Source organism: Lagenorhynchus albirostris, chromosome 14, assembly GCF_949774975.1.
Source record: "Lagenorhynchus albirostris chromosome 14, mLagAlb1.1, whole genome shotgun sequence".
In the NCBI taxonomy this organism is placed as follows: Eukaryota; Metazoa; Chordata; class Mammalia; order Artiodactyla; family Delphinidae; genus Lagenorhynchus; species Lagenorhynchus albirostris.
The window spans coordinates 63,780,222-63,792,883 of NC_083108.1; the positions used below are offsets into that span (position 1 = coordinate 63,780,222).

The following is a 12,662-nucleotide window of genomic DNA, read 5'->3' on the forward strand; positions in this document are numbered from 1 at the left end:
GCCAGCCACAGCCAGCATGGGGCCAGCGGATGTGGGTACTGGGGGAGCCACTCTAGCCTCCAGGGGTTGCTCAATGTGGTCCCCAAGTGACCTCAGGGGAGGAAGGGCCACAGTCGCCTCTGTTCCTCACTGCTTCCTGAACAAGCCCCATGGGGCCTGTCCTCAGGCGGGGACCCGGGAGGCCCGGCTGGAGCAGATTCGCATGTGAGTCCAACATGCTGACAGAGACATGGCAGAACCAGCCGGCTCCAGGCTGCTCCCCTGTGCAGAGGCTTGATTCTCGTGAATCTGCCCCGGGAGAGCATGAAGCCATCTGGCAGATGACCATTTGCAAGCAGGACGAACGTGAACAGAAAAGACAGGTGTGGTCACAGGGCCAGAGCAGGGAGGCGCTGAGGGGTCACAGAGGAGGCTGACAGCTCTTTAAAAGGATGCAGCCAGTGAACACTGTCATTCACCGATGAATGAGCCTGATGGGCAGGCCCTTCCAGCCCAGGCTCGGGGGTCACCCGCTGCAGGAGGCTGGTGAATGTTAACATCTGGCTGGGGTGGGGGCCGGCTGTAGAGGCTGCCAACTTCCATGGTGTCATTACTCTCACCTGGCTGATTTTAAGCTACCAACATTATGTCAAACAGCTCACAAACTTCTTAAAAACGGAAGAATTGGCACTTGTGAGCTGGTGCTGGCCAGCCACTGCCCTCCAGTGGATGGGTGTGCTGTGCAGGTGGGGGCCAGCGCTGCCCACAGAGCACCAATGGCGCCCCCCTCCTCCCTCCCAGGGCTGGTCCGCGACCTGGCAAGAGGCTGACCCCAACCCGCCTATGGGGGAAGGATCGCAGCCTCAGATCTGAGGGACACGTGGACACCCCCATGCAGATTCCACCAGGGCATGTGGCAAAGGCTGTCGTGTGGGAGAGGTGGAGCGTGGACGGGGTGGGGGGGCACGTCCCACCTGCTCCACTGTGTCCAGTGACAGCCTGTGCCTGGGGTGGGTGGGGGCGCTCTAGTGACGTGGCAGGAGGTGGCCACCATGGAGGGGCGGGCACACAAGGATCCCAGGGTGAGGAGCAGAGCTGGAGGGAGGCCACACTGAGTGACAGGTGGCCTGCCTGTCCTTCTGTCCTTCCGTCTGGCTGACCTCTGTTGGAGGACCTATTCTGGGCACGAGCTGAGCACAAAGGGAGCAGGAAGCAGGAGCCCTTGGGAATGCCCAGTGTGACAGGGCAGGGAGAACAGAGGAAGTTGCCATAGAGAGGGGCCTTGTGCTTGGCTGTCCTGGGAGCAGGGGAGGGCCAGCTGCGGCTGCTGCCTCTCCACCCACGCTCCCCCTCGCCCACGCGAGGCTCAGGGCCCACAGAGGGGAGGACCACATGGCCTCAGCGCCCTTAGGGCTGAGACAAGTGCCAGGCAGTGGAGCGAGGAACCCGGCTAGTGCCAGGGCCGGAGGAGCCCACAAAGGTGGGTACTGTTCACAAGCGCCGGCAGCGGCTCCGGGCCACCAACGATCCGGCTGTGAGTGCACACCTGGCCCCCTCGAGCCGCCACACGTCTCCAACACTTGGGAGGGGTAACAGGCCACAGAGAAAAAGGGCTGGGCTGAGCCTGGAGGGGGACGCCAGCGGGGGGAGCGCTCGGGGCCAGCTGAGCCCTGTGCTCGCTGCACCCCGTGTGAGAAGATGTGAGAGGCACCGTGGTGGCCCTGCCGGGGGCCTGGCCCTCTAGCTGCCTTTGCCTCCTGGCTCTGGTCCAGGAGGCCTCGGCTGTCCCAGGGGCAGCGTGGTTTGCAGAGGTCAAAGGTGCACGTGGCCCTGGCACACCACGAGACCAGAAGGAGCTGCTGGGGAGACCAGTGCCTGGTGGGGGAGGCTGGTGGCCTCTGGCGGGTCAATGGCACGCTTCTCTGGCTCTGTCCCAAGTCCCCACGGCACGGTTCCTGGAACTATGTCCTCCACCGGGTCGGGAGCAGGAGGCAGAGTGGGGACCTGCTCTGCTGGAGCTCCCTGTGGTCCCGCCACTGAAGGGGTGGGGGCTGCTGGGCCAGTGCCAACCCTGATGGCCACTCAAGTCCCCCGAATCCTGCTCACTGTCCCACCCTGGGACCCATGATGAGTGATATCTGGGCCTCAGTGTCCTCATCTGCAAAGCTGGCTGGTTAAGGGCACTAAAGGGTACGTCAGGTCCCTTCCTAATCTAAGCTGGGTATCATCCACCTCTCGCATCTCCCACTTGTAACCACGTCCTTTGCACAAATGCCACCCCTCTGTCACCAGCAGGTGACGGTCAGTTTTGCCGCAGACCCAGGCAGCACCATTTCGTGACACAGTGCCGTTCCTCGTTACCACTGAAACATGCTCCCTTTTTGGGCTGAATGGCAAAGCACACTACTTGTAGGACAGCCTGGAGCAGCCCCCCCCTCGGGCACACTGCACACACACGTTAAGGCCTGCGGCTGCACCCAGCAGGTGCACGGCAGGTATACAACAGGCGCACGGCAGGCCTGCTGACAGCTTCACCAGGAAAGGGCAGCGAGCGAGCCGCTGAGGGTGCTCCCGTGAGAACACTGACACCTCACAGCTGCCTCGTCCTCCCCTTCTGAAGGACCCCCCGAACCATGCAGAGGCCATGGGTCCATCAGCAGGTGCGCTGGGCTGAGGCTGGGTGGCAGGTTGACAGCAGGGTGCTGGGGTCCCGCCTGCCAGGTACTAAAGGGGGGGAGCTTCAGGGGCTGCCATGTGGGGTGGGCGCCCAGGCGGGCCATGGCTGAGTTCCTCATCTTTCTTTACCCTGGGAAGAGGCCACGAGCCAGGCGGAGAAGGAAGTGGCTCCCCAAAGGGCGGGTGGGGCAGGGCAGCCTGCCTTGGCCCCAGGCAGCAGGTGTGGCTCGGGGAGGGCCCATGGCTGCGTGAGCTCGGACTGTGACCTGTCCTCCCACCTGTGATGGGGACCCTGGGCATGGCTGCCGCCCCACAGGACCCACCAGGTGACGCGTGACTGGGCTGTGCTCTGGCCTCCTGTGCTGCCTGGACAGCCCCGCATGGGGACAGTGAAGGCCCCCTGGTGTCTGCAGGACTGCAAGGGGGGACGGGCCCTAGGCAGGCCAAGGACCCATTAAATCCTCCTGGGACGAGGGCCCGGAATCGTCACCAAGGCTGAGCACAGCTCCTGGGATCTGCTGGTTGCCATGGTCCACAGACACCTGGAATCTGCCCCCTGCCCAGGGGCTGCCCTGCACGTGCCGCAGCCCTCCATGCCCTCTGCGCCCAGGGGTCTTGACGTCACCCTTGGGAACACGCTGACGCGTCACCCTTGGGAACACGCTTGACCAGCGGGCAAGTGGGGGTGGGGCAGGGACTCCTCTACCAGGTGCAGGGAGTGGCGGGGGTGGGGTGGGAGGAAGCCGCAGGCGCTGAGCGGGGAGGAGCTCTGAGGAGCCGTGTCCGGAGCCTGGCACCAGGCCCCGGGAGCCTCTGGTTTCTCCTGGCCGCCTGGCCTCTGCCAGGGCCCTTGGAAAGGAGAAGACAGGGTGGCAGCCCAGTCCCAGCCCCTCCGCAGTGCTCGCCTCCCCCAAGCACGGAGAGGCGGGCTGGGCTCTCCCCAGGTGGCAGTCAGACCACCTCGTGCGCCGGCGGCGGTAGGACTCATGGCTGGTATTGTCTCTGCTCAGCAGAGTTTGTTCTTCATCGAGACACTGCTGGTAGAGCATGAAAGGTCAGAACCACTTGGAATCCAGTGAATTTCCAGCCTTGCTTGAGTTTCTCATCAAGAATCTCCTTTTCTGGTGAACAACCACCTCCCCAGGCCTGCCGAGTCCAGGTGGTGGGCAGGCAGGGGGCGCGGGCCTGGCCGCTGGCCTCTCCCTTCAGGAAATACTGTGATGGCCCCAGAGCCTAGCTGCTTTCAGGAGGAGGACGTACGGGCCTCACAGAGAAACCTCCGCGGGGGCCGCCCGTCCACCCAGTCATCGACGTGACCCAGCCAGGCGCTACTTGCTCGCACACAACGGGGCCACCGTAATGAGCAACGGTGATGGAGGGGTGTGCGGGCACTGGGCGGGGGTGACGCCTGACATAAGACCTGGAGGACAGGGCAAGCGGGCAAGGGACGAGGGGCAGGGGACAGGGTGGCCACGTGCTAAAGGCTGGAGAGCTCGGAGCACGTGGGAGTGAGCCGAGCCTGGGAGGCCAGAGCAGAGAGGAGAAGGGCTGTGGGCCGCGGGGACAGTGGGCGGAGCTGGGAGGGCCTCAGGCAGAAGCCCTGGCCTGCGGCCCATCTTTGAGGACACTTGGGCCACTTGGGCCGCCAACCCGTCACAGGCTCTGAGCAGGAAGGGCAGCCACATGCCTCCGTGAAACACGGGACCCACGCGGGGACCAGGCTCCCTGCCCCCATGACCCGGCACACCCGTGGGCGCAGACGCGGCGGGCAGGACGTGCCAGCAGACAGTCTGGGAGCCTGCCCAGCACCGAGGGAATTCACCACGCCCGTCCTGGAGATGACAGATGTGGCCCCCAGAGGCCTCCGAGCACAGGCCACCACCAGCCTCAGGACACAGCCGAAAACAGGCAAGTACCCGGGGAGCGAGACGGCTGGAGCCCAGGTGGCTGCAGACCTGGCCAGGCACCCCGCTTCGCCTCAGGGCCTGGTCAGCCCCAAGCCCTCTGCCCGCGGTGATGCCTCATCGAGCAGCCTGACCTCGCTCCTCCGCTGCCCAGACCACACGTGGCCCTCAAGTGCGGGCGGCCGGAAGAGGGACAAGACTCTGGGGGACAGTGTTGGGAGCAAGACGGGCTGGCCCACAGGGAGCTGCAGACTGTCCAGGCCCATGCTACTGGGACACGGCTCTGCCTCCTGTCTCCGCGGCCTCCTACAGCTGCTCCCCCTTCTCCACCAGGCTGGGCCTCCGTGCAAACCTGAAGAGTGTCGCATACCCTTCTCTATTCGGAAAGCCAGTCAGGTGCCCAGCACAGTGGCCACCACCTGCAGCCGCCCGCAGAGTTCCTGGGGCTGCAGCCCAAAATTAGGACTCCCTGCTGAACCCAACGAATAAAGCCGTCACCTGCCTAAACAGACCGGGTGTCCCTTCCTTGCGTCGCCCCGTCCCCTGGTCCCCTCATTTCCCAGCATGAAGGATCCCCCTCAAGAACATCATTACCCCTTCCCCTAGGTCCGCCGGCTTGCCACCTCCCCGAGCCCCTGGCACCCAGCCCAACACCACTCACAGCTCCTTTGCAGGCTCCCTGTTTGCCCCCATGCCCCCCCACCCTCAGGATCAAAGACCTCTTAAGGGCAGATGCCAGGTCTTTGCTCGGTGCCTGCCTGGCACAGACCCTCTGCTGTGGGGCGGCCCCAGCCACACCCACCCCTATCCGTCTGAGCGGCCTCCACCACCACCGCTCCTGGATGCCCTGGGAGACCGCAGCACCCGTGCCTGGGCCTCCTGCCTCGGTTGGGCCTGCAGTGCACTGCCCACCCTCTTCTTGCCAGGGGCCTGGCTCCCACCTGCCAGCAGCTCCCCGCAAGCCTCCACTGGCTCAGCACCGGGTCCAGGTTGTCCCTCAGCACCTCTTGCACTGCACCCACCTCTGGGGTCTCCCTGCCACGTGACTCTGAGCTCCCAGCCCACAAGGTGGTTCTCAGCCTGGGAAGAGGGCCTGAAGGAATTACCACCCCTACCTGACCCCTGGGGATTAAACCTCAGAAAAGGTTCTTCACCCTGTGGCTGACGGACTCTCAGGACCCAGACAGGGTTGCGGTGCCGACGTTCCTGGGACGGAGCACGGTGCCCAGCTGCTGGGAGCTGCTGCATTTACTGAACTGCCACACGGACCAACAACCGGATGCCCGGCCTGTGCCGTGTCCTGTAGGGCAGCCAGACTCTCTCTTGCCTCCAGGGTCACTCCCTGTGCACCTGGCCACACTCAACCTCACCTGCGGCGAAGCCCCTCGTGGTGCCAGCTTCCCTTCCCCCCACCCCCAGGTGGCCAACATGCTCTGGGAGCTGAGGAGCAGGCCCTGCTCAGCAGAGAGCTGGCCCTCTGCACCCCGAGAGCATCAGGCATGGGGTGTGCGGTCTGCTCGCAGCACCTAGGTGAGGCCACCTGGGCCTGTGAGCACCACGAGGGCAGTGCTGTCTGCAGCCAGTGAGGGTGGCATAGCACAGAGGGTATCCCTACCCAGTGGAACCCAGGGTGGGGTTAGAGTGGAGTTGGCGGGCCCCCAGCTGGGGCGGCCACCGAGAGCTGCCCTCCAGGCAGACGTCCTGACAGGAGGCGCTACCCTGAGGTCCTCGCTGGAGCCGCCCTGGCCCCCCTTGGACAGCAGCCACTCCCCTCCCGCCCTGGACACAGCCAGGATTCCGCCGGCTCCCACGTGGCAGCAACAAGCAGAAGAAGAGCCCAGTCACTCACTCACCGTCTGGTTGTCCTCGTAGAGCTTCAGGTCGTAGCCACTAAGCTCCACGCAGAAGATGATGGCGGTGACGCCCTCGAAGCAGTGGATCCACTTTTTGCGCTCTGACCTCTGCCCGCCCACGTCCACCATCTTGAAGGTGAGCTCCTTGAAGGTGAACTTGTTCTCCACGATGCCCGTGGTCATGTCCCGGGAGCGCAGGATGTCCTCCACGGTGGGCACGTAGTCGGGCGCGGCGATGCGCTCCAGGTCGTTCAGGTAGTAGGCCGCGTTGTCCTCCAGGTGGTACTCGCTGGAGCGGCCGAAGCAGGCCTGCGCCCCGGGGTCGGCCCACAGCCGCCGCATGACACCCAGCAGCTCAGGTGTGATCTCGCCCTTGCTCTCGGCGGGGCCCGTCAGCGCGAACAGCTGCACGGCGTCGTAGGCGCGGTCGGGGTTGTGGAAGTCGATCTTGAGCGCGGCCAGGGCACGGATGATGCGGGTCAGCGAGTCGATGGCGTTGTAGATGATGAGCGGCTTGTACTCCTTGCAGGCCTCCAGGTTGAAGCCGCCGCTGTGGATGATCTTCATCTGCTTCACGATGGTGCTCTTGCCCGAGTTGCTGGTGCCCAGAAGGAGCAGCTTGATCTCGCGGCGCTGCCGCTGGCTCTCCGAACGCAGGTGGCGGTCAATTCGCCGGGACCGCCGTGCTGCCTCTTTCTCCTCTGAGCTTTGCCGACATCCCATGGTCCGGCAGCGGCGGGCCCAGACGTGGAGCACGGGATGGGGCGCCTCTCCCGGTGGCCACCGAGTGGGGGAGCTGAGACTCAAGGCAGGTGCGCCCAGTGGATGGGAGCCGGTGCCCTGGAGCGCTCAGCGTGGGTGGGGGGGCGAGGCCATGCCCCACTGCAGCCCTTGCCCTGGCGCCTCCTCTCCAGCTGGCATGGCTCTTGCGCTGTGGGAGGCGGCTGAGCCCTCCCTCAGGGACACTCCACCTCCCAGGGCCACCGCGGGGCCAGATGCGCCGCAGTCATTCCCTGTCCTCCTGATGGTGGGAAGCCGTCTGGTCGCTGGTTGCTGGGGTGATGCTGCCGAGTGTGGCTGGAGGGCTGGCTGCCAGTAAGGATGTCACGGGCTCTCCCTGTGGTCCCCCTGCCTTGGGCATCCGCCTTCACCTGCCAACAAGGGAACAGCATGAGCCTCCTCCCACCGCAGGCTGGGTGGGCAGGGAAGCCCTGGATGGCGGGAAGCAGCCTGGGGAATGATGAATCAGAGCCCCCCCCCGCCCCCCCAGTGGAGCTCAAACCCCAGCAAAACATGCCTGACCGCCACCCTGCACCCCTCCCGCCGGCCAGCTGGCCTGAAGCTGGCGCTCAAGGGAAGAGTGCCCACAGCTAGGCCAGGACCAGGCCTGAGGGTCTTCAGAGGGGAGAGAGCACAGCGCCCCGCCACTCTGCCCTGCCCACCCGGACCCGCTGACCTCACCCTTGCCGAGCCTCAGACCTCCGTCTGGTGGTGGTTAGGACTCCATGTGGTGGTTCCGCGCCCTCTCCTGCAGCTGCTGGCGCTGCACCCACATGTTTACCATGGGGTCCCAGACCAGGGTAACTGGGTGCTACCGACTCTTACCACCTCCCGGGAGTGGGGTCACTCCTGCTCTCTCCAGGGCAGGGGCTCTCAAATGGGCAGGGCGGTGGCCAGGTGTGGGCGGCAGGACAGGCCAGAGAGTAATGCAAGGCCATCGGGAAACAGCAAGTCCAGGGCAAGGCAGGGGCGGCCCAGAGGCTACCTGGTCCCAGGCCAAGCCTTTCAGGTCCCCTGCCCCCGCTGGTCAATAAGGAGCAGATGTGCTCACACCTGGTGCAGGGCCTCAGCACCAGCTCTCTGCCAGCCCCCTGTTGACCCGGGAAGTCTGGTCTGCATGCTCCTCCCAGGGCTCCCCTGACCACCTGCAGCAGCTGGGCTGGGTCCTTCCCACCAGGGCATCCCCAAAGCTCAGCCTCTGCCCCTTCCTGGGAGCCCAGGACGGCACCCCTCTCACCCCATCCACACAGCCTCTGTCCCTGCCTGGCTGCCTGCCCCCTGCAGCACCCCCATCTTGCCATGGTCAGCATCCACCCCCTAATGCCCCCGTTCTCCCCACAGCAGGCCCTGGGTGCGAAGGACCCCGAGTCTTGTCCGTGTCCCCCTACCTGCCCGTCACTCTCCCAGCCGCCTCCATGCCTGCCAGTCCCCGCCATCCTGCCCTGGAGCTGACCCCGAGCCCGTTCTCTCCCTGGGCTCCCCCTGCCGCTCGAGGGGACCCTGATGCACCCCACTGCTCTCAGGGTGGTGAGTGTCAGCCCAGCTGTGTGGCCGGGCCCATGACCCCCGTCTCAGAGCCTGTCCCTCACTGATCACAGCACACCCAGAGCTGGTCCCCAAGAGGTAAAGTGGCCGGCACAGAGCCTGGTACCCAGCCAGCGCTCCCCCCACCCCCATCCCCATCACCTGTGAGCGCCCCCCATTCTGCCGCCTGGGCCTCCACCCTGTCCTGCCCCGCCCTCCGCGGCAGCACTTGGGCCCGGCACACAGCAGGTGCCCGGTCGGCAAGGGGGGAGGGGTTCAGCCTTGGGGCGCTGAGTGTCTCCTGCTTCGCCGCAGCCCCACAGCCCACGGTGGGGGATGTACCAGGAGACGTCTCTGCTGAGAGCAGCGACTAAACGGCTGGTCATTCAGCACAGCCCCAGCAAGGATGGCGATCACGCTTAGAACAGAAGCCCCGAGATGACCCCCCTCCGGGAACGGGGTGGGTGCTCTCGAGCGAGTGTCTCGTAGGACGATGCATATAGGACACAGGCAGCACACGCACCCACAGGCACGTGCCCCCCAACACACACATGCGTGCACGTACTGTGTGAGCAGAGGTCTGCGAAGTTATTTTCCAAGCAGCAATGAGCTCTATGTTGTGAAATTACAAGAGATTTGTGCATTTTACCATGTTTCCTATACTTCCCTCATGAACTGTGTCATAAGAAAGGTTTACAGACAAGAGTCCCGCCAGGGACTTGCCCTGGACCATAAGTATGTGCGACAGGGACCCAGTGGTTGCTCCCTGGTCCCTGCTGATGACCCGGTCCTGCCCTCGGCCGGCAGCCCCGGACATCTGGCTCCAGCCCAGTGTCTGCCCAGGGCCCCCAGTGCCCAGCCTCCTGAAGGCGATGCTGGCTACACTGGGGGAACCGCATGTTGACATTTCCGTTTTTCTCAATTTTGTGTCTTAAAGTCTCAGGTACAGGCAGGCCCCAAGTGGCCAATTCTCCCTCAGCAGATCAGCGACAGGGACAAAGGTCACCCAGGAGAGCAGGTCCCTCCCGTTGTCTGGGGCCCCCAGAGACAAGCAGGCCCCCAGGCGCTGGGTCTCCCTGTGGTGACCCGTCTCTCGGAACATAGTTTAACCCGGGCAGGTGACACGGCATGGGGTCCAGCGGGCCTGTCCCCTGCCTCTGTGCAGGGCTGCACCTGAACAGACTGCACCGTCGGCTGCGTCCTCGCAAGCGCCGCACACGACCCCCCGCACCCAACCCCATGCAGCCTGGGGGCCCACCCTCCACCTGGCTCTGGCATGGGCCCCCTGCCTGCTCCTCACGGGCCAGCTCAGGCCCTCGTGGCCACCAGCGGGCACCCCACCTCTCCCTACCACGCCCGTCCCTTCTCTGGTCTCTCCCACCAGACTGAGGCCCTTACCAAACACCACATACAAAAATTAACTTAAAATGGATCAAAGACCTAATATTGTAAGACTCTTAGGAAAAAGCGTAGGGCAAAAGCTGCCTGACACTGGGCTTGGCACTGATTTCTTGGATAAGACACCAAAGGCACAGGCAACAAAAGAAAAAACCAACTGGATTTCATGAAAATTTTAAACTTTTGTGCACCAAAAGACAGTATCAGCAGGTAAAGAGGCAATCCGCGGAATGGAAGAAGACATCTGCAAATTGTATACCTAATAAGGGATTAATATCTAGAATATAGAGACAACTCCTAAAATTCAACAAAAAACCCAACCTGATTCAAAACTGGGCGAAGGACTTGAATGGACATGCACAATGAAGATACATGAATGGCCAATAAGAACATGAAAAGATGTTCATCACTAATTACTAGAGAAATGCAAACCAAAACCACACTAAGATACCACCTCACACCTATAAGGATGGCTACTATTGAAAAAATCCCAGAAAACAGTGAATACTGACGAGACATGAAGAAATTGGAACCCTTGCGCACTGTTGGTGGGAAGGTAAAATGCTGCAGCTACTATGGAAAACAGTATGGAGGTTTCTCACAAAAATAAAAACAGAACCACGTGATCCAGTAATTCCACCTCTGGGTACCTACCCAAAAGAATTGAAAGCAGGGTCTCAAAGAAATTTTTGTACACCCATGTTCATAACAGCATTATCCACAACAGCTAAGAAGCAGAAGCAACTCGTGTCCACTGACAGACAAATGGACAAACAAAACGTGATAAAAATATATACGGGAATGTTATTCAGCCTTAAAAAGGAAGGAAATTCTGACACCTGCCACAACATGGATGAGCCTTGGGGACATTATGCTCAGTGAAACAGGCCCGGCACAAAAGGACAAATACCGTAGGATTCTAATTACGTAAGGTCCTTAGAGCAGTCAGGTTCGTGGGGACAGAAAGTAGATGGTGCCAGGGGCTGGGGAGCTGTTGCTTAATAGGGTCAGAGTCTCAGTTTGGGAAGATGAAAAGGTTCTGGAGATGATGGTGGTCACGGTTGCACAACGACGTGAATGTATTTAACGCCACTAAACTGTACCATTTAAAAATGGTTAAAATGGTAAATTTTGTTATTTGTATTTTAACACACCCATGAGAAAAGTGGGGCTGGCCACGTGGTCCTTGACCAGTGCAGCCACAGGGCAACGGAGGAGTATATGGGAATCGTGGCTGGGGGCAACTGTGCGTGTCGGGCCAAGTCTGGGAGCCAACTGCCACCTATGGGGTGGTGGAGCCTGGGGCTGTGCGCGGACACAGGGAGGGGGGTCTGTGAGCAGGGGGACCTTGGGACAGCCCCACCCCCTCGGAGGCTCCTGCCAGTTCGATCTCTTTGGGTCTGACTGGGCTTTCCTGGACCCCTGAGGACGTCCCCAGTCAGCCCTGAGGCACAGGGCCAAGGGCAGGACAACCACATCATTCCCTGGCCAGTAACTGTTCATGAGTCCCCAGGTCCCGACACCCAGGATGCCCCACCACAGCGCTTTTGGGTCTGGCTGGAAATCACTGAGGAGTGGGGGAGGGAGGGGCACTCGGTGGGGGGCGGGCAGGGGTGCCATGGCGTGACCGGGGAACCGAAGGAAGGCAGGGTGGCTGGACCGAGACAGACGAGAGAGGCACCGGGAGAGAGGAGGGGGCGGGCCGGCCGGGAGGAGCCCCCAGCGCGGGTGCACATCCGTGTTGTGGTCGCATGCCTGTAGATCCGTGCCTGTGTCCGTGTGCAGGACGGCACACGTGTGCACACACTGGTGTACGTAGTGCCTGCGTGCAGGTCCACGTACGTGTGTGTAGGGAGGTGCACATGCACATCTGTGCCGCTGCACATGGCATGTGGGGAACAGGCATGCACGTGGAGGAGTCAGGGCTCTGTCAGTTACTTACTGGGCCAGCTGGCGGTGATGGAGGGGGGCCACTGCTGAAGACCCTTGACGGAGAAGGGTGGGCATCAGACCAAATGTAGCAAGTGAGCAGTGGTGAGGGAGGGGCCCAGTTCCAGAGAGTGGGGTGGGGGTGGGGGAGGGGGCGATGCAGGCTGCACAGGTTGTGGGGCCGGCGTCTGGGAAGGAGGTGGTGAGGAAAGTGGGACTGCGGGTGCAAAGGCCCTGAGATGGGGACGTGCCTGGCATCAGAGGGACAGCACGGATGCTGGGGGCTGGCGCCGAGAGTGAGGGGCCAGCCTCTTCCCTGAGTCAGGCGTGAACAGCAACCCTGGACCGGGAAGGCTCTGCACGCAGCAGTCCAGGGGACGGGGCTGTGCTTGGGTTCAGGGCGCCCCAGGGTCTGGCCCCAGGGCGGGAGGGGGGCTGTTCTTCGAGAGGGGACGCTGGGGAGAAGCGGCAGGTGCACCCCTGGCAGGCTCGGTGTACACATGTGGACCCACGGGGGCCCCCCAGCAGCTGTGGGGAGAAACTGGGTCCTTTGAGGGTCTTGACAAGCTCCATCACAGCCCCTCATAGGCTTCCCAGACTCACTGACCTGCCTACCTGT

The 12,662-nt window shown here is 62.7% G+C and overlaps 2 protein-coding genes across 3 annotated transcripts in view; one reads left to right on the top strand and one right to left on the bottom strand.

The window, feature by feature from the left end:
- RSPH14 (radial spoke head 14 homolog) overlaps nt 1–12,662 on the top strand; it is a 60,807-nt gene that overhangs the window by 25,823 nt on the left and 22,322 nt on the right. The gene's annotated exons all lie outside the window — the stretch shown is intronic.
- GNAZ (G protein subunit alpha z) overlaps nt 1–12,662 on the bottom strand; it is a 42,233-nt gene that overhangs the window by 16,091 nt on the left and 13,480 nt on the right. For both annotated transcript variants that reach the window (XR_009544343.1, XM_060170415.1), the window contains exon 2: nt 6,413–7,563. Coding sequence is in view for 1 of the 2 variants with exons in the window: in XM_060170415.1 (XP_060026398.1) it covers nt 6,413–7,135 (723 nt within the window). In the remaining variant the exon portion in view is untranslated. The remainder of the gene's footprint in view (nt 1–6,412; nt 7,564–12,662) is intronic.